The following is a 19581-nucleotide window of genomic DNA, read 5'->3' on the forward strand; positions in this document are numbered from 1 at the left end:
GTTGCCAGGCAAAAACAGTAATTTCATATTGCTGTTATTATGGTAGTGCCAAGAAATAAATTAATTTATTTCAAAACAAGGATTTCAACAATCATGGGTGTCTCCTGTCAGACTGAAATGACATCATTTCCAAGACCTATTCTTAGCAGAACAAAATCTCTACAGAGACAGTGAGACAGTGACAGTGGGAGGCTTTATTCAAAAAATATAATGCATCACATAAAAATTCTAGGCCTTTCTTTGCAAATGACGTTACTTCCCTCACCATACGTTTTGTGAATAGACCACATTGAGACTAATCCAAAGGCAGACAGTTTATTTGTTTTTAACTGTGCACTACTCACTTTGTTGATTTATTGTACAGTCTATTGCTCAGATTAAAGAGGATTTTCTACTAGTGTAGTGAGCCAGGTATATCTTAAAGTGTCTTTCTGAATACATCTACATCGATACTCAGCAAACCACCATCAGCTGCATGGCAGAGGGTATGTCCCATTGTACCAGTTATTAGGGTTTCTTCCCGCTCCAGTCACACATGGAGTGCAAGAAGAATAATAGTTTGAATGCCTCTGTGCGTGCAGTATTTATTCTAATCTTATCCTCAATATCCCTATGTTGGCAATACTGGAGGGGTTGTAGTATATTCCTAGAGTCATCATTTAGAGCCGTTTCTTGAATCTTTGTTAATAGACTTTCTCAGGATAGTTTACACCTATCTTCAAGAGTTTTGCAGTTCAGTTCCTTCAGTATCTCTGTGAACTCTCCCATGGGTTAAACAAACTTGTGACCATTCAGAATGTCATTCTCTGTATACATTCAATATCCCTTGTTAGTCCTATTTGGTATGGATCTCACACACTTACACAATATTCTAGAACTGGTCACACAAGTGATTTATAAGCAATCCCTTTAGTAGACTGATTGCACTTTTCCAGCATTCTACCAATAAACTGAAGTCTGCCACTTGCTTTACCCACAACTGAACCAATGTGATCATTCTATTTCATATCCCTACAAAGTGTTGCACCCAGGTATTTGTGAGAGTTGTTCAATTCCAGCAGTGACTCATTGATATTATAGTCATAGAACATTATTATTTTTATTATTATTTTGTAAAGTGCACAATTTTACATCTATGAACATTAAAAGCAAGCTACTAATCTTTGCACCCCTTTGAAACCTTGTCAAGATCTAATTGAATATTTATGTAGCTTCTTTCAGATAGTACCTAATTACAGGTAACAGCATCATCTGTGAAAGGCCTGATGTTACTCTTAATATTGTCTGTGAGGCCATTAATACACAACATAAACAGCAAGGATCCCAACAAAGTTCCCTGGGGGACACACAAAGTTACTTCTACGTCTGATGATGACTGTCCATCTGAGATAACATGCTGCGTCCTCCCTACCAAAATGTCCTCAATCCAGTCACAAATTTCACTGGATACCCTATGTGATCGTATTTTTTACTGTAAGTGTAGGTGTAATGCTGAGTCAAATGCTTTTCGTAAATCAAGAAATACTGCATCTACCTGGCTGCACTGATCCAAAGCTTTCAGCATGCCATGTGAGATAAATATGTGTTGGGTTTCACTTGATCGAAGTTTTCGGAATCCATGCTGGTTGGCATTGAGGGGGTCATTCTGTTCAAATCACCTCCTTACGCTTGAGCTCAGAATATGTTCTAAGATTCTACAACAAATTGATATCAAGGATATGGGATGGTATTTTTGGGATTACTTCTACTGCCATTCTTGTAGACAAGTGTGAACCGTGCTGTTTTCAAAGAACTGGGCAAGGTTTTTTGTTTAAAGGGTATATGCCAGATTACAGTTAGAAGAGGGACTAATTCAGTCACCTATTCTGTATAGCATCTGACAGAGGTTTCATCGGGCCCTAGAGCTTTGTTCAGTTGTAATGATTTCACGTGTTTCTCAACACCACTGGCACTAATACTTACTTCAGTCATCTTTTTAGTGGTATGAAGATTAAATTGGCACAATTCTCCTTCATTTTCCTTTATAAAGAAACATTCAAAAATGGATTTCCTGGGTTTATACTATTTGTAAATGTTGGTGCTGGTAGATTTTCATTATACATTTATATTACAACTTTACATTAAGTAGAAGACATGATTGCCATTTAAAAAGGAGGTATTGAGTTCTGGATGTGATTAAATTACTTGCTTGTACCTAAATTGTAAATTTTTTCCCCTTTCAACCTCACAAATAAAGTGTAAGTTTCCTACTATTAACATGAGTAGTGACGGACTGAGATCAGCATCAAAAGCTTGTTTCCAATTCATTTACTGATGTTTATCTGTCAGCCTATACAAACACTGACATGGAGAAATGGTTCAGTAAAATACTTTTGATTATGAGATTTTATCATGAAATAAAATATATCATCAAACAAAATTTAATTTAATTTAAACTCTTTACTCATATTATATGGGTAAATATTCTAAAGTTTACCTTTATTTAACTTTTTAATGATTTAGTTTGACGGCATATAGCCATATAGCACTACAATAAGCTTATAATTATGTGGCCACTAAATGTATGTTTCCCACAAAGAATTATGTTCATAGTATTACCTTTTTTTTACAGTTGCGGAAGCAGTTAAAAAAGTTAATTATAAGGGATAACTGTCATCCAGCCAAAGCATCATTACTAGTGTGGGTTCAGATTCCAATGTGGATTTGTTTGTCGGCATCTCTGAGGAATTTGGTGTACATGTTACCACAGCATTCAGTAGGTACTCCTCAAAAAATTATAAAAGTATTTATAATTTTGAATAACTCTAAACAGTACGTTGGAAATGGAAATTAGAGACAGGATCATCATGTTGGAATGTATGTGGGGATTATCTCGCTCATCAGTAATGTCATGGGAGTCAGTAAACTGCAATGACATGAGTTCTCATTGCTACTGTTGTACTTAGACAGGAAGCATCACAAAGGAATTACTGTGCTGTCCATCCCACTGTCCCACCCATCCTTGTCTCCCACCTCTTCCTCTCTCCTGCCCCTTCAGCAACCACCATTAGGTATGATGGGAGGACATTGTGTGTCTTGGATAGTGACGATAGATCACAAGAACGCTACAAACCTCTTTATATTAAAGTAATGAAAAATTATCAGTTTGTATGGATGTTAATTTTTTCATTTATTCATAGTAATTGAATGGAGTCTCCAATTTTACATTCAAACGCCCCCAGCAGCTCAGGTGATTTTTTAGAGAATCTTCACAGTGGCCAAATAAAAGGGGTTGTATGGCTAGTCCATTAGAGGAGACAGTTGGACCCAAAATAAATAATTAAACAGGTCATGTCTGTGCTGAAAATTGTATTTCTTGTTATTAAACAAGATTCTGGAGCTGCTGGAAAATTTTCGTCATTTTATATGCATAAATCATTAGAAAGACCAACAAGTTCTGTCACATCAATCGGTACTGTAAGATGACACTTCTAGTAGAATCAGTGAAAACTGGCCAAGTAAACAAGATCTTAAATCCAAATGAGCAGGGGGCCGTATGCTCTTACCAGTGAACTATGCATAGTATTAATTTATTGAAGAAGCTTTGTCACCTGCAAGGGGTCATACGCTTTCACACAAAAGATCTACTGTGGAAAAAGTAAGATGATTTAACTGAAGTAAGAAGTATTACGAAAATAGTGAAAAGAGAATGTGAAGTGAATGCTGTTTTTGTGCTAACTTTTCATAGACTGAAGTTTACAGAGTTTGTTGCAGCTGATTTTATCTGACAAAGTTATCACTTGTGTATCCAATGCCTCGCTAGATTGCAAGTATCCATAATTTGGGCATACCATAATGATCTGGTGCAATTGTGTTTTATCACCTCAGGAATCAGGTACTCAGTGTACCCCTTTGCTTGATTCTATCAGTTGCTCTGTCGGGGAATGGAAAAGTCAGGAACTAGAATGTAATAAAACACTTCATGTACTCTGAAGCAAAGAAGGAATTTAAGGCCAACCTTTCCCCACTTTCTGAAAGTTGTCTGCCTCAGCAGTTAAGCAGCCCATTCTGAAGAACAGTATTGGTACACAATGGTGACAGGCATTATGGACACTAGCACCTGAAATGGCAAACATAATTCCAGTACCTGGAAAAAATGTACACCATCGTGCAATGCTGAGTGACAATCAACATTGAAATGAACATCATCAGTATTGCTACACTAATTCAGCAGCCTTACAAACAAAAGAGAAGTAGTAGATCACAAAACAAGAGTAATCTCCATCTCCTTGACCAATATCAAGCCTAAAACAATAGCACTAGAGCCATCAGGTGATGTTTCACTGGTTATATTTGATGAATAACAAGCAGAATAATCATACAGATTTTGAAATCTGTCTCTAAGTTGAACGGAGTTGTTTCTCTGACCAACTGTGAGGAAAGTACCTTGAAGCACATGGTCAATCAGTGCCTTGTCTGAATCTTAGAATCAAGAAAGCTCCTTAGTCACTTCAGTGATTATCCAAGGAAATCGTTCTTTGACTGGTAAACTGGTCCTGATGGAGGTGGTTATCCATTTGGCTTTCCTATGTGAGCAATATCTCTCAAATGTTAACACAGTGAAAGACACAGCAATCCATTGTTTAATCCTTGTGGAATTGAAAACAGTCTTTGACTGCAGAAATTTTTCTTTTATGCTGACACCAACCCTATGCTACGGGTCATTTGTGTTTATTTATAACATAGTTTTATTATGTTCTAAAACTTTTGGTGTTGCCTATCTTGGCTGCGAGTATTTCTTTTATATATTTATTTTTAAAAATCTTTGGAACGTAGTTTTAGGAAATGTCAGCAGCTATGAAATACTATTAAAAATATAATAAAAACAGTCAAGATTGCAAAAAAATATTTTATTTCTTCAAACCATTACATACTCTGTAAATGGAGTAACATGAAAGTTATTAGAAGACATATGAAGATAAACACAATAGCAAAAAGCTATATAACTGTAACTTCTCTGAAGATAACCACAAGAGTTAAAAGCTGTTAAAAAGAAAGAAAGAAAGAAGAAGAAGAAGAAAGAAAAATACCCTTGCCAACGGCTAGAGCTGCTGCATGACATGCAGTTGCTGTTGCGTAAATAGTGTGTTATGTCAGTGATGGCAAATGGCCATCAAATACAAATAAAATCAATAAAAATACAATTGTAGTATGAAATATTTGGGCCACGACAAGAGTCATGTAAATATAAAAACAGGGTTGCATAAAATATAATGAAAGAGCATGTAAAAGAAGCATAATAAGGAAATAAATGATCAACATTTGAGCTAGACCCAAAGTGCTCTCTATGAGGATTTGTGTATGACATCTGTTGTGGAACAATTTCTTACAGGGACGCAACCAGTAACCATAGTAACAGTATTACGATCAGTATGTTCTGATTTGGAGTTAAAGAGACAGAAGTGTGGCTTGCAATTTTTGACTTTGAACTGTTCCCATAGTTTTTAATACACCTATTACCTCTTTTGTATATAATGATGATTACTGTCCAGAATTGACGGTGATGATCATGAGTGTGTTAGGTGTTCTTGCTTGTGTCAGTGTGGGCTCAGTCCCACTCCTGTGGAGAAGGCTTTAGGTCAATGTGGACGGCACTCTTGGTGCTTCGACATCTTCTGCTAAGGGTAAAAAGAACGAAGTAAGGGGAGTAGGTAAAACTACTCAATTTGTTCTTATTCATGGACCTACTTTATTTTGTGGTGCGAAGTTAAATTTTTCTTTAATGAAAGTTTCTTCTTCTTCCAGTTTGGGTAACGGATGGATAACAGTTGCTTTCGTTGCTTGTAACAATGCAGGGAGAGCCGGTTTGGAATCCTTTGAAACTCGTGAAATCTTAGCTTACCGTACTATACCTGTTTCTGAGATTATTATTGCTAGTGAGGGTTCCTACCTTTTACCGCACGGGAGTTTGTCTTTGCCTTGTCGTAGATGTTGTAAGATAAATTCCGATTGTAGTATTCACTTGTGGGTGAAGGCTAGTGGTCCTTCTTCTTTGGAAGATTGTCGCATTGTGGGTGATTGTACTTTATATAATCATTGAAAGCAGTTCTCAAAATCGACCCTTTTAAGGGCCACAAATACTACACATGTAACAGATTTTTTATCAGGCCTATCTGCAATTCAGTGTGTCATCTTTACAGTAAACAGCAATATATCCCTTTCATAATATTGTTGATATTCAAAGCTGGACTTTCCATTGTTTGAGAAATAAATCTGTAGATATTAAGAATAAATATGTAGAATGCTAAAAATGTTTGTTTTGTTTAAAAAGCTTTAAGAGTTTCCACATAAAAAATTTGGAGACATTACTTCTCAGCATGCCCAAGTACATGTGTGAGAAGGAGAATTGCAATCAAAAGTACATCAAAAAGTATTGACAGATTCAGACGGACAGTCTTCACTGTTTTTGGTATGACTTTTGAGTTTGGTTTTTCTGGATTCCATAGTATAATGTTTAAGAAGCCACTCAACAGTTAACTTCATTCTTAATTATTAGCAATGTGTCACTGATATTCCAAAACTATTGGTTTATTCAGATGTAATGTTTTTTCTCCACCAGCTTTATTCACATGATTTTAATTCAAGTTTAATCCTTTGTTACACAAATGTTTGCTTAATTCCTGTTTAACCCTTCATTACACAAGTTTTGGTTAATGTCTCACATTCTTCTCACTAATTTGCAATACTTAGCAAATGTCATGGGATAGGTACCTGATATCAAGTGAGGCCTCCTCTGGCTGTGCAGACTGCAGTGAGATACCATGGGAGTGAATCTACAAGGCCCTGGTACTACTACTGTTGATAATTTTAAAAATATCAAGAATCTGATATATTTATGTCTAAAAAAATATTATTATCGGCTTGCAATGCATCAGGGAAAAAAAAATGAAATGATATAATGAAGGAAAAAATATCAACTTATTGGCCTATAAAAATATTGGCTTCACAGTTTTAGAGTTGTATATTTAAGTACTGATTTATTATTGATATCCTGTACATAATCATGGTAGCAGCCTGCCTATCCCCCTTAGAGCAAGAACTGAAAGAAAAACACTTAATTCGAAAATTTGTAAGTTAATAATGGGACTTTGTGCACATGAAAAACTTTATTACGATACTTTTTTGGTCGACTTGTGTTGTTAATTAACAACTGTGCCCATGGTGGACTGTCATGCAGTATTTCATTCCAGTTTGTCTCATGCCTTATGTTCTTAATTTGTGTTGGCTATGTGTTGAAATAAACCTTGCTTCAGGCTGATGTAGGAAAATTGTGTGGTGAAGCTAAACATTGCAGTTTCTGTTGGTAGCACCGATTATGTCAGCATTTCCCCTCACGTGTCTCCACCTGCTGCAAAGACCAACCCCGTCATTTAGATTTTTGTTCATAATTTTCAGCAACTGTTTTTGAAGTATGCCGATATGAAGAAATAGCACAGTAGTTACACCAAAAATTGTTTTTTAATGCAGTTCATGTGCTGTTTCTTCACCTTGGAAATCTTGACACCACCACTCCCCAGTGCAATCAAATTTCTTCTTTTCTGCCACCTATACTTGCTTCACACAGTGAAAGTAAAATTATGTTCTACTACAATTTCAAAAGAACAATTTCAAACATTTACTGAAAATTCTATAAAAATTCTAATAAAATTATATAAAATAAAAATATCGGCACTCGATATTACCATTTTGATATTGACATACCGATATATTAGGGAAGAAAATATCGCTGATATATGGATATTTCCTGGGTAAATATCGATATTTTATCAACAGCCCTACTGGCGCTCCTCTGGAAGCAGCTGACCAAATTGTTTGCAGAGCGGCAGCCAATTCTGCTCTGTACATGGGTGCAGGACCCCTGATACAGAGCCTGTGTTCCTTGATATCCCAGATATGCTCGATAGATTTCAAATCTGGGTTCTGTGGTGGCCATCTCAGTCTTTGGACTTCCTCTACATGTTCCTGGAAGCATTCCTGAGTGACATGGGAGGGATTTGGTGCCATGTTATCATCTTGAAGCACTGCAGAACCTTGAGGGTGTTGGAAGGCCAAAAATGGGTGGAGACAGTCCCTGAGTAGCTCAATGTTCTGCGGACCATTAAAAGTCCTTTCCAATACAGCTAGGTGGCCAATTCTACAGCAGGAAAATGCAGCCCAGACCATAACAGAGACACCACTGCCTTGGACCACATCTTCTTTTCAAATGGAGTCCATCAGTTCATGTAGTTTGTGCCACACACGGTGCCTCCTATCAGCATGGTGCAGTTGAAATCATGATTCGTCTGACCATATCATGCTATACCATTGTTTCAGTGTCCATCTGTGGTGATTGGTGACAAATGCAAGCTGTCGTGTTAACAGTGACACCTGTTTGTGGTGTCAGCTCTCATACCCCATGGAACCCTTGTTCCTACAGATTGTCCACTGGGAAATGTGTGTAGCATCTCCTGTGTTAAATTGAGCCTTGATTTGCTGCACTGCCACTATTGATGATCAGTCTCAGATGTTACCAGTCACGGTCATCGGGGGTGGTTGGACGGTTGGTAGTTTGTCTGTTGTGGTGACCGGACAGCAGTAGTTTGTCTGATTTGGACTGTCTACCATTCACAATATACCTTGGACACAGTTGAATGTGTGAACCTGAATACCAGCACCACTGCTGAAATAGAATTTCCCATCTCTCAGGCACCAACCACTGTACACTGTTCGAACGGCATCAGCTCATGATGTTACATACTACACAGATCACTTGCACAACCACTTATCAGGTGTCCTACACAACTGCAGCTGGCACAGTGGGTGTGTGGCGCATATACAGCATACCTGAGCTCTCTGTGGCCCACTATCATATGAGATTTGCTAAATCAGTGTAGATGTCTGTTCACTATTACTTGTTTCTTTATGATACAACTTGAATTAAATGACACTGTGATAACAGGGTGAATTTACAGTTCCATGCTGAGGACAAGGCTTCTTCCTGTAGGCAGAAGATAAGAGCATTCAGGATAGGGAACCTCACATACCTGTTGTTAATTCTTAAATTTCTTTTTGACAGTCAGCTTTCGTACCCCACTGTGCTTATGCCTTGGGTGGCCGTGTGTTGAATTTTCAGTTGACATTCCCTGCGCCAACTTCTTGGCGCTGCACAAGTGTCTCACCTCCAACTGCAGTATTCAACCACTGTGTTCCATTCTTTAAGATGCTGCATGCTACATGCTACATGAAAACAATGTGGTAACAACTACAAGCAATGACATAAATGGAGTGTGCCATAGATTTCAGCGTGCAGCATGTATGTGTTTCTACTAATGAATATAACATCTGAATAAATAGTTATTTTTCCTTCATAAAAAATGTTAAAATCAAATTTTTTTAAAAAATGGAAGTATAAAGTTGGCCAAAGTGACTGTTCCTTTCATGCATGTGTAAATGTAGAGTAGACAGAGAAAGACTGAACTCTTGAATATAAAGGCTTGACTTCTTCCTGCTGCTGTCTATACTTGTGCTGACAAAACAATGGAGACCTAATGTTACCATTTGCCGAGCATGGAATTAGGTGCAATGACAAATTACTGATCAAAACCAGTAACTGATTTTGAAATGTACTTGTGGTTGTTGTCACAAGGAAATAAAAGGAGATAATTAGTGAGTCACCCAATCTCCATTGACAGTATTTCATTTTTTTCCGTAATGAAGTTGTGTTCTTGTTTGGTATATTTGTAAAAGTTGTCAGAACCCCCAAAAATTCGTGTGGGCCATCTATTTCCTGTGCACTGTGCCTGTCACTACCAGTTTTTTGCATTCCTTCTTATAAAATGAAATTTTAGATCCTGTTGGACATTTGTTACCCATTGGTATTTCCCAGGATTACATTAGGTTATGCAAAGCACTTTGTATCTTTCACAGTAACGTGCCTCTGCTGTTAAAGAGAATTCTCATAAGATGTACCTTTTCTATTCTGTTCACTCTGAATTTCACCATTTTACTCATTTATTAACATCATTGTAATATAACACTACATAAAAATTGTTTGGAGTCACATTATTAGTAAACCCATGTCACTGTCAGTGTTTTTCAGCTTAAGTGTTCTCACCATTACGTCCTGTTCCTTTTCAGGGACTAAGTGTGTACAAAAGACCTTTTGAAGAGATGAGCACAGAATTCAGATGTGCCTTTTGTTAAGGATGTTGGCTGTCGTATTGTGTATTTATATGATTGATGATACACTAGTACAGTCAATGAGCTGAGTGAATTAGAAACTGTACTTAGTTTTGTTTGAATATGTATATTCTTTATTATATTTCATGAAAGAATTACTCTTATATCAATACTATGACAAAGTCAATAGGAAGGTGGAGGTGTTAACTGAAATAATGGGACATCATATGATAGTGAAAGGTACAGCTGAGAGTATACTATAATCCAGAGAAGTTCCATTGGGATTATATATACATATTGCTCAACATATTTCAATGATTATTTACTTATTGTCTAGGTGTGTACTATCAACAGACCAACAAAAAAATCTAATAATGTACTGCTTCACATTTTCAGGTGCCGAGATAAATTTTGTTCAACTTACTAAGGAGGGATTGCTCTGGTTCTCAGATCTTACTTTGCCTGATTCAACTTTCATATTGCCATTAATTTTTGGCATGACAAATCTTGCCGTTGTTGAGGTAAGTTATTAAAATTATAATTTTTCATTGGACTCTCAGCTTTTTTTCTGTACAGTTATGGCATGCTGACCTGGCATTGTTCAAATCTTGAGACATTAATTTTGACCAGATTCTGGTTCTCACACCTTTAATAGGGTCGTCATCTATGATGACTGAGGAGTTCACTTTATTTGATGATGTCAAAAAGTCCTTGACCAAATGGCAATGGACTGCTATGCAGCAGGATGGGTGAGGGAAATGGTGAGTGAGATACAGATTAATGATGGAGTGTGCAGTTAAACAGTGGTTATACAGGCGTGTTTTTTCAAGCAGCCTTATTCAGTATTCCAGGCTGCCTCAGGGTTGCACTGTGTGCATGCAGACACAGCTGATTGCAGAATGTGCTGATGGCCTGTTGTCCTGGATCATGGGTGGCAGCTCCTGTATTGCTGTGCTTGTTGCCAGCACGTGAAGACAAGAAGTGCTTCTCCCGCCCCCCCCCCTCCCCCTCCCAAGCCCTCTGAATGTGTGTTGGCTAGGAACCCCTGCATGAATTTGTTGTCCCCACGTCGAGTGCTAGGGTGTGATAGCTGACACTAGATGCCCTGATGCTGATTAGAAGTGACCCCAGGGGTAAACCAGAATAGTGGCCGATGACATGGGTGACTAGGAGGCTGCGAGGGCATGCCTGCTCCAGACAGATCATAGACAGCTTATGGTCCATTAGCCTGAGGTTCTCGGAAAGTGACAGCTGGCCGGATACCAGCTCCCTGCTTTGCTGAAACTACCTTAAGTCCCATATGCATCATGCCACTACTATGGCTCGCCTTCTGCTGGAACTCGATGAGGTAGTCAGTGGATAGGTAGACAGCCGATCTTCATCACCCAGTGGTAGCTGTGGTTTCTGTGAAACTCAAAAGTCTGTCATTCTCTCTAGTTCAAGATTCAGACAGAATTGGAGCATGACTCAGTGCCTTGAACCCTTAAGCTCAATTATTTATGCCCTAGTAGCCATGCTTCTGATGTAGTCCTACAGTGGGTTTGTCTATTACTTGGTCCACCAGCTTTTCCTAGCTCATTCCATGCCAAGCTTGGGTTGCTACAACCCAAGGTATATAGAAAAAGCGGGTAGGCCATTCTGGCCCCAAGCGAGTAAAAAACTCCCAGATGCCCGTGCGCGCCTTGACGTCACAGAGAGGACACTGCAGTGCTGTGCATTCAGTGGAACACGGAAGTGGTAGTGTACATCCAATAAAAGTGATTTGTTTTGAGACAGTCATGAGCAAGGGTCACTGTAACTGTGCCATGGCACATTGCATTAATACTGCTCTAACGGCGACGGACGTTATTTATCACGTTTTTCCCAAGGTTGAGCACTTGCAACATGAATGGATAGTTCAATGCCAACGCAAGGACAAAGTGAATGTGAAAACTGCACGTGTGTATTCAGCTCATTTTCGGCCTGAAGACTATGAACGGGATCTGAGAAATGAGCTTCTAGGGTTACCTTCAAGAAAGAAGTTATTACCAACAGCAATCCCCTGCATAAACATTCTGAACTGGCATGGAGAAGAAATTGTGGAAAGCGGTGATGCAAACGAAAAGGTAAGACGCATGCACATACATAACACTTTAAATAATTGAAACTGAAAAATTACCGTAATACAAACGAATTCACATAAATGCAACGCTTTTTGACACTTTACTATCTTGCTTTATGGGAGTGGATGACTCGCTGTATTGTACAGGCGATAAATAATGTTTCTCAGGTGTATTTGCTTTTCCTCCTGGATCTAATGGCTTCATTTGTCTACATCTACATCTACATCTACATTGATACTCCGCAAGCCACCCAACGGTGTGTGGCGGAGGGCACTTTACGTGCCACTGTCATTACCTCCCTTTCCTGTTCCAGTCGCGTATGGTTCGCGGGAAGAACGACTGTCTGAAAGCCTCCGTGCGCGCTCTAATCTCTCTAATTTTACATTCGTGATCTCCTCGGGAAGTATAAGTAGGGGGAAGCAATATATTCGATACCTCATCCAGAAACGCACCCTCTCGAAACCTGGCGAGCAAGCTACACCGCGATGCAGAGCGCCTCTCTTGCAGAGTCTGCCACTTGAGTTTATTAAACATCTCCGTAACGCTATCACGGTTACCAAATAACCCAGTGACGAAACGCGCCGCTCTTCTTTGGATCTTCTCTATCTCCTCCGTCAACCCGACCTCGTACGGATCCCACACTGACGAGCAATACTCAAGTATAGGTCGAACGAGTGTTTTGTAAGCCACCTCCTTTGTTGATGGACTACATTTTCTAAGCACTCTCCCAATGAATCTCAACCTGGTATTCTTGATATGTTAACTATTTTAATGCTAGTATATAGTTCAAATGACAAAATCAGCATACAGAGGGGTCCAAAAAAATTTATCCACTGTTTAAAAGTTCATAACTTGCAAGCTAATTGACGGAGTTGTCTCATTTTTGGTGAAAACGTGTAGCTTAAAGTCCAACTTAAAGATATCACTGTACGTGTTCGAAATGGTCACCATTAACATCCACACACAAATGATGCCGCCGAACTGTAGCATGAACTACTGACTGCAACGTGTTCTGTTGGATATTTGAACATTAAGGTACAATGGATTCTCGAAGTTCATCCAATGTGCATGCCTTTTGTCAATAAACAACGTCCTTTAGTGTTCCCCACAGGTAAAAGTCCAGAGGAGTTAGGTCTGGGGAACGTGGTGGATGTTGCCTTTCCAAAAAGGTTTCATAACTTCAATAAAATCTTTCTTTGGTCTTTTCGGAAGTCTGAAAAGTATGAAAGTTAGCTATATATTAACTTGTAGACTGAATCAAGATTGCCTGGAAAACTTTTTTTCTAGGGTATGAGGATTAGGTATATTTTATAACATCCTACACCTTTTGAAGTAAGGAACAGGATACATCTCCTTATACTGACGGGTAATGAAAGTGATATTTTTTTCTCTGGGATCATGCCAGTTACTAAAGAATTAAATTCAGAGTCCTCCCAGTGTGACGTCGACCCGGATTCTGCATCCCTAAGTTTCATTACCAGTGAGCTCTGTGTAAATGTTGTTGACGTAGCGCTGCTACAAGAAATCCCAGAAACTGTGAATGTGGAAGAAAATTTACTGACAGATGTGGTAACAATGGGGGATGACTCTGTAATATCAATGTTCTTCCAGATGCGGTAAAATACATTGCAGGCTATATTGCATTTAAGTGCCACAACATCGATAAATCACTAGGCTTTCCAGCAGCAAAATGTGAAGGAGATCATGCTGCAGACTGGATATCAGTTATATCCCGTGGTGGTCTTTACACTCCAATGCCAGCAAGGGAAAACAGAGTGCTGCAGTTTGAAGAAGAATTTGCTGCTTTTCACGGAAATGGAGTGTGTAAACAAAAAAATGTCGTAAAGTCTCTGTGCTCTATTTTAAAACAAAAGTTTCCTGAGGTTCATGAAGCAGTTATTACACTTTACGTAAAAATGAGACATTTATAAGGATTAGGGATCTCAATCAAGAAGCAAAGTTGGAAGCAATGAAGAAATGTGCCGCAAAGAGGAAGCAATTATGGATTGCATTGTCGTCTGGTAAACAGCAGTAGAAACAGACTACATTAACATTTGCTTCTTCATCAAATGAGTGAGTTATTTTTCATCTTAATCATCATTTATTTACTCTTAATGTGTACAAAACCTGTCATGCCCCTTGTTTTGACTTGTACAGATGTGTATTGAACGAAACCGTAAGTAAAATGAACGAGTAACATGGCACTGAGTCTGTGGTGCGGTGCATTTGCCCCATGTAAGCATACGGCTGCGCTGCACTAGGGTCCTCGTCGTGACGTCACGTCGCTCCACCCAGTAGCAAATGTTTTCGCCTGAGTGCCCCCCCCCCCCCCTCCAGCTACAACCATTTAAGTTAGCAACATGTGAGTTTCTCGTTAGCACCTAAGTGCTCTGAGTTACAGAGTATTACTTCACTCTGGGTCACATTGTGCTGCACTGTTCGCAGTTCTACGCATCTTGGTCGTGATTGGTGTAGCAACCTCGTCTGGTCAGAAAGTTTTGGCGTAATGTCAGCAGTACTCCACAGTGGCTTACTTGAGTAGTACATTGCCAGAGCTGTCCCTACTGCCTGGCTGCAGCTGGATTTAAATTTAAAAATATTCAATTCGTGCACCAAACTTTTTCAATCTGGAGCATGACTCCCCTCATTTGAAAGATTCAACCCAAATCTTCCGAGGTGAATCTTCCCTTAAAATTACTCTTAACTAATGGAACTCTGTGCCGTGCTGATGGCAGCACCCATCTTCAATCGTTATCTATCCCTCATGGATTTTTTCTTATTCACTACTGTGTGAGTTTACTCTTGAAGTGAGGTTTCCAGAACCTTATTACAATATGGTCCTTAATCTAATACTTACACTATTAAATACAGTGGCTTTATTTCCGTTAACTGTTCCCTCAGCCCATGCTGGCTAACCACTCGACTGGCAATTGATGCATCACTTGATCTGTAGTCTGTGCACGTCTGTGTTTATTATAGAAATGAAATATGCAATTTCCTAGTAGAAGCACGCTGCAACTGGCAGCTGAACTGCTTAATGATATAATCTCGTGCTAATGATTTAAACTTGTAGTAACTTCTGTTCCATTGAAATTTTCTCATGCTGTGACTCGATAAATATGTGTAATGAATGCCTAATTCAGGGTTGAGGATATCATTAAATTTTGGGTGGGCAATACTATTAGTGACCCCCTTCTGGCCAATACAATATATTCTGCATCAGTGTTATGATAGTTGTACCAGTGAATGTAGCCTGAAGGAGGGAATCCCTCCTGACTATCTCACAAGGCGTACCATTAATGATAACACAGTTTCCTTGCAGCTCTAATTTCCTCAATCCCTCAGTTCTCCCTTTTCCATAACAATTTGTCAATACAATTTCTGGTGAGAAGACCAAGTGCAGCCACTGCATCCCAATCTTTTCAAAGTGGGATTGTATGGGTAAATTTTCCTTTTTGTAACTTGTTTCATTCGTTTCCCTAAAAACATACTCACCTTACATGTCCACGCATCAGTCTGTACCGGTCTCTCTGGGCAGACAACAATACTCCCTTGAGTACATACCTACACATCCGCTACCAACGTTAAGTACATGGGCTTCCTATTACCTGAAATCAACAGAACCTTCTACATCCATATACGTGTCCGTTTCCCTGTCGCCATGCTGTCTCATGAACTTTCTGCCTGAGGAATGGAATCATTCATCATTCATTCCCTCTTTTTGAAATGAGTAACTAACAACTAGTAGAAAACAAGAAACAACATCAAAGAAACCTGAAAATAATCCTGCAACAGTAAAAGAAAAATATGCATGGCAATGACATGAAAACACTGAATCCATCCAAATACAACACAATGTAAAACATATCCGTAAACTTAGATGACAAGAATAAAGCTAAAACCACTAAAACATTTCAAAGACTCTAACAACATAACTAATTACAGGTAACTCGTGACACTTGGCTGCAGTAAAACAGTTTAGTTTCCTGTAACATATGTCCATTGCTGACAATGTCATGAAGAATGCATAGCTAATTATACGACTTCAAAGCATAAGGAATGTCATGTGTCTTTTGCTGTCAAACCACTAAAGGTTCGTTTTTTCTGTCTGCTGCATCTTTGCATACCAGGTCATTCGCAGGTACTTGTGGTACCACATCCATCATACCTTTAAATGGTTTTGTACAACTGCCGTCTTGATACATGTTTCGAAGGAAAGTTGCAACTTTACATTAACCAGTCTCATTATCTCCATGACCTAATATGGTCAGTGATATTTGGCCAAGAATTTATTCATCTTTCCCTTCAGTTTATAGGAATTAGTGATCAATACTCACTTCCCTATACGATACGATGCTGCCCGTGCACTAATACAGCTGTTCCTGGCATTCCAGAGCTTTTGTGTTAGCTTTTTGAATGTTTCTCCATATTTCCCCTATTCATCTTGCAAACTTCTTTACTGATGTGCAGTCTTATGCCAATTTAGGACAATCCTTTTGCAGGCTGTGGGGGATGTACTTCCCACTAACTGTATTTCCTTACATCGTTTAAGGTAATATGTATTACCACTTCTGTACGCTCCTGGCATCTAGTGGCTGCATCAGCTGTAGCTTCTGTTTGTTACAAAATATAGCCTTCAGGACTGTGGGAAGTATATATCCCACTAAACAATGGTGTGTTAATGATTACTGGGAAGTATGGCTACCTCCAAAGTAGTTTCTGGAAGGAGCTAGGGAAGGATACTTACTACAAAATTGATCTGACATTTGTGGTCATTGGGAAGCATGCTTACCACCAAATTAGGGATATCCCAAAGCTTACCTCTTCTGTCTATGTCTGACATCTTGTGGTAGTACACTGCACCATGTGTATGAAAACTGCCACAACAACCAATTTGTGGTTGCTGTGGGATCACTACAGTTGTCAAAACACATTGCTTTGCTTCTGTAGTATACATTATTGTGACCTGTATCAGTTCATACCTTTATTGTGTGATAAAGTTTCAAGGAATGTTTTCATGTTATGGTAAGTAAACTTCAATATCTACATGAAGTATTTTTAAATAAAGTAAAAGAAAACATAAAATAAAAACAGAAAACACTGTTCATTATTTTTTATATGTAATGGCAACATATAACAGCTCACAAAAGGGAAGTGGGAAATCCATTTACCACCATAGCTTTAATAACTCACAAAGGTGGCATGGTGATATATGTACCACCATAGTTTTTGGTCCTAAAGGACAAAAATAAAATTATCAAAAAATAAATGTAGTCAGTTGATCACAGTACTAATAGAATAGCAAAAAAGTTATCTTTGCTGAGTTGCTACAAAAAATGCACCCTCAAAAGGGTTAAAATGTCAAAGTGGGACATCATTTTTGTCCCACATACAACCTCAAATGGAGATATGTCTGTTCTCGTACCAGTCTTTAAGTTGTATGCACAAAAGACACAGAAAATAGATATCCCAGTCATCGTGTCAAACATTCACACTAAAGCTCAGCATCTTCAAAATGGTCTTATGAACATGCTCTGTCTTACCGTTGGTTTGGTGGTGGAATGGGCTCATTCTGAACTTCTAAATATGTAACAGATAGCATAGCTGAAAGAACTTCTTAAGTTCTGAAATGAAGCTCATGCCCTGATCCATGAATAAGCTATCATGCACTCCAAACTTTAATATCCAACTGTTAACTAATGTCTGTACCACAGTACTGGCTGCCATTGGTCTGGAATTGCTACTATTACTAGAAAGCATGAAAAGTGATCAATTATCGTAAGCACATACCCATTCCCTGCAGGTGTTTTGTTGAATGGCCCACATATGTCAAGGCCAAGCATTTGAAATGGCTTTGACGTCTCTGGTGACCTCTGCAAAGGGATTTTCTGATGTGAAATATCTTCTCTTTTTGTGCGCAAGGTACGCAATCTCTGATATCCTGCTCCACATTGTGTTTCCTATTCCTCCACCAAAACTGTTCCACAACACTCCCATCTGTTAATTATCAGCCACCATGACCTGACAACATACGGTCATGAGCCTGTTATAACATCTCCTTTTGAAAATCTGCTGGAACCATGACATGTGGTCTGCATTTCATGATTCTGCACAACAAATCCTCATGTAGATAAAGTGTGGCTATGACTTAAAAGCCTGAGAGTCTTTATGGTCTGTCTGTGCTTGTTGCCATTCCAACACACTCTTGCCCAGTGTACTCAACATGGCCACTTTGCAACTTAACACGTCTGTGTTTGTCTTTTCCTACCTGGCTTATGGATTACCTCGTAATCAGATTCATTAAGCTTGAGAACTGTACACATTAGACAACTAGATGGGTCTTTCAGACCAAGCAACCACTTCAGTGACCCATGATCAGTCACAACCTTGAATCTACCATACTAGTAACACTGGAAATATGTAATACTGCGTATGGTTGCTAATGTTTCCTTCGAGTTGTCGTGTAGTTACTGTTCCGGCATAAAGCCAGGTGGGAACGTTAGAGCAAAGAGGGCTGTGAAATGCTGACCGACCCCTCTGCAGGTCGACAGTGCAACAGCAGCACCCTCTATAAGAAGAGGACATAAGTGTCACACCGCTTGACCGTGCCTCAGTTCTGTGAGTTCTATGACAAGTCAAGACCAGCGACCTGGATAGAAGCATCCACTGTATTAGTTCACTTGTTTTAGGACTTATTTTGTCTGTCACCCTTTGCCTGCGACACATCTGTATTTCACAAAGTTAAGTATTGTAATCATTTCCTTTTGTAGTAAACTTCATTAATATGATTTGCTTGAATTGTTTGTCTAGTGATCCGAGGAGCAGGTCTCCTAGGCACCCCATATTTGACAAGTAGGCAGGATACAACAGTTACCTTGTGCTTTATTTAACTGACTTGAAGCATATGCTACTGGCTATTCCCATCCATTAACAGTCTGACCCAAAATATGGTGGATTGCTTTGTTAGAAGTGTATGAGACGATGAACTGTTTTTCAAACTCCAATACCAGATCTGAAATCAATGCCTCCTTCAATTTCTCAAAAGCTAACTGACACTCCTGTGTCCATTGAAACTTTACACCCTTTTTAAGTAATCTGTTCAGAGGTTTGGATATTTTTGCAAAATCTTTTACAAATATATGGTAGTTGTTACACAAACCAGCGAATGACTGTATCTGTTTGGTTGCTCATGGTGCTGGAAAATTTTGAATTGCTTCTGTAAGATGAGGATCGGTCTGCATACCATGGTGACTAGTTGCGTGTCCCAGATAGTTAACTTTAG

General features: G+C 38.9%; 1 protein-coding gene across 1 annotated transcript in view; it reads left to right on the plus strand.

Annotated features, from left to right (window-relative positions):
• The window catches only part of LOC126411687 (cytochrome c oxidase assembly protein COX18, mitochondrial), a 75610-nt gene that overhangs the window by 27201 nt on the left and 28828 nt on the right, over nucleotides 1-19581 (plus strand). The window contains exons 3-4 of the mRNA XM_050081382.1: nucleotides 2612-2759; nucleotides 10594-10718. Coding sequence (XP_049937339.1) covers nucleotides 2612-2759; nucleotides 10594-10718 — 273 coding nt within the window. The remainder of the gene's footprint in view (nucleotides 1-2611; nucleotides 2760-10593; nucleotides 10719-19581) is intronic.

Source organism: Schistocerca serialis, chromosome 1 (assembly GCF_023864345.2).
Source record: "Schistocerca serialis cubense isolate TAMUIC-IGC-003099 chromosome 1, iqSchSeri2.2, whole genome shotgun sequence".
Taxonomy (NCBI): Eukaryota; Metazoa; Arthropoda; class Insecta; order Orthoptera; family Acrididae; genus Schistocerca; species Schistocerca serialis.